We start from the raw sequence: 1,913 nt of genomic DNA, 5'->3' as shown, positions 1-1,913 counted from the left end.
ATTTATGAAGGATAGATTTGAAATTTTAATTTTAACATCTTTAAAAATGGTGTAAAGATAGTAATAACATATATACACATTCATTTGTCGTGATAGACTGGTGGTAGTCTTGTTTATCCTTTTGTTTATATCATCTGTATTTTTCTGGTTTGATGGTTAAAATTTTTGTTTTTATTTTGGTTTACTAGAAATCTTAGTTCTTATTATTTTCAAATTCAAGTTTTAATCTAGAAAGTGGAATAAAACGAATAAACGAGACAAAAAATAAAATAATACACTGAATAGAGCCCATAAATGCTGGCACATGGTCAGTTAAATCCCTCACATATCTTCGTGTAGAGTTTAGATAAAGTTTGTCGTTGACTAATCACAATTTAAAGTCTAAATTTTCAAATTTTCAAAACAAATAATTTCACTATCGATCATTAGAATTTTAATAAGCGTACTAAAAGACCCGTTCAAATACAAAATTCAAAAGAGAGAGCAACCAAAGATAGATCTAAACATGACATTGTTAAGCATTGAACAATGAACACAATCAAACACTAATATATGTGTTCAAAGAGGCGAAAGCCAAAACATACAAAAAAAAAAAAAAAAAAAACGGATCTTAAAACACAAGATCCTGTTTTTCTTTTTTAATGACAACAATCGAAATAAGAACAACATGGAATAAACTGTTACATCAATCTAAGATCTTTACGACTAGATCCATGGCTAAGAACAGAACACAAAGCTCTCTTCACACTTCCCATAGATGAACTAAACCCTCTTTTATAAGTACACAACGTCGACGTCGGAGACGACGACCTAATCTCTTCCTCGTCATCCTCCTTAGCGTAAGATCTCGAGCAAGAAAGGTAACATTTTTTGGGACGATGCTCTGTTTTAGACGGAGGAGACGAAGAAGAATACGAAGAGGAAGAAGATGAAGACGTAGACGACCAAGAAAACGAATGACGCGACACGTGACGTGACAACAGAGTCTTCACGAATCGAGTTTGTTTCGTTCTCGTTTTACTCTGTTTGTTCCCGGAGGAGGATGATGAGTAGTACGAGGGAGGTGGCGTTAACGGTGGAAGACGAAACGATTCAGAGTAAAGAGGGTGTTTTGGTGTCCCTGGCCGTGTCTCCCATAAAAACGGCACGGAGGCTCCGCCGTAGTAATAGATTCTTGACGATGAATTGACCTGAGAGCTCTCCTTTACGATAACCTTTGAAGATTTGACTCCATTTGTGTTGTCTTCTGATCTTTCTGACATTGTCTTCATTTAATGCTCTTTCTGCACACAACCAAAAACACTTCTCTTTCTCTGGATAATGTCTTCGAGTCAGCAGCTTTTTATCAGAATTAAACCTAAAATGAAGAAAAAAAGAAAATGCTAGATCCGAAGACGACGAAGCTTCTTCAGATATGAAAAGAGGAGACAAAAGCGCATCTATTTTTGGATAAAGTGATGCTTTGTTAGTGTAGGAGAAGTTTGCGGAAGAATTAAAGGATCTCTCTTCTTTCTTTTGCATGGAGTGTAAGCACAGCTGCACATGTCATGTGGCTTATTATTTTAATCTGTTTTCCTCTTTTGTATTTTCTGTATTATTTTTGTATTTTGGTAAACTTCACATGGATGCATATGGCATATATATAAGATACTACAAAATAATTGTAGAAGAGGGCCAAGAAAATGGTTAGATAATAAATGAGTGGGGCGATAATACTGATCAATGTGTACACGACTTAAATGTTATAACTACACCAATTCTGTATTCAGATAATTTTTTGACAAGAAACAAAAAAAAAACTTACTTGTGCATATCTATATATAATAGTAAACCCACTTTTTTGTGTCAATTTTTAATCCAACGGATGAGATTAGTTCCAGTTTTAATCCAACGGTTTAAAATTATTAATCGTG

General features: G+C 34.2%; 1 protein-coding gene across 1 annotated transcript; it reads right to left on the bottom strand.

The window, feature by feature from the left end:
• Positions 1 to 496: 496 nt before the first annotated feature.
• Positions 497 to 1,409, bottom strand: LOC104785356 (uncharacterized). Its single transcript, XM_010510553.2, has one exon. The coding sequence runs from the start codon at positions 1,269 to 1,271 to the stop codon at positions 681 to 683; it is 591 nt and encodes a 196-aa protein (XP_010508855.1). The 5' UTR covers positions 1,272 to 1,409; the 3' UTR covers positions 497 to 680.
• Positions 1,410 to 1,913: the final 504 nt, after the last annotated feature.

This window comes from Camelina sativa, chromosome 5, assembly GCF_030686135.1.
Source record: "Camelina sativa cultivar CO46 ecotype springtype chromosome 5, ASM3068613v1".
Taxonomy (NCBI): domain Eukaryota; kingdom Viridiplantae; phylum Streptophyta; class Magnoliopsida; order Brassicales; family Brassicaceae; genus Camelina; species Camelina sativa.
This window is presented reverse-complemented; position numbering and strand designations above follow the sequence as displayed.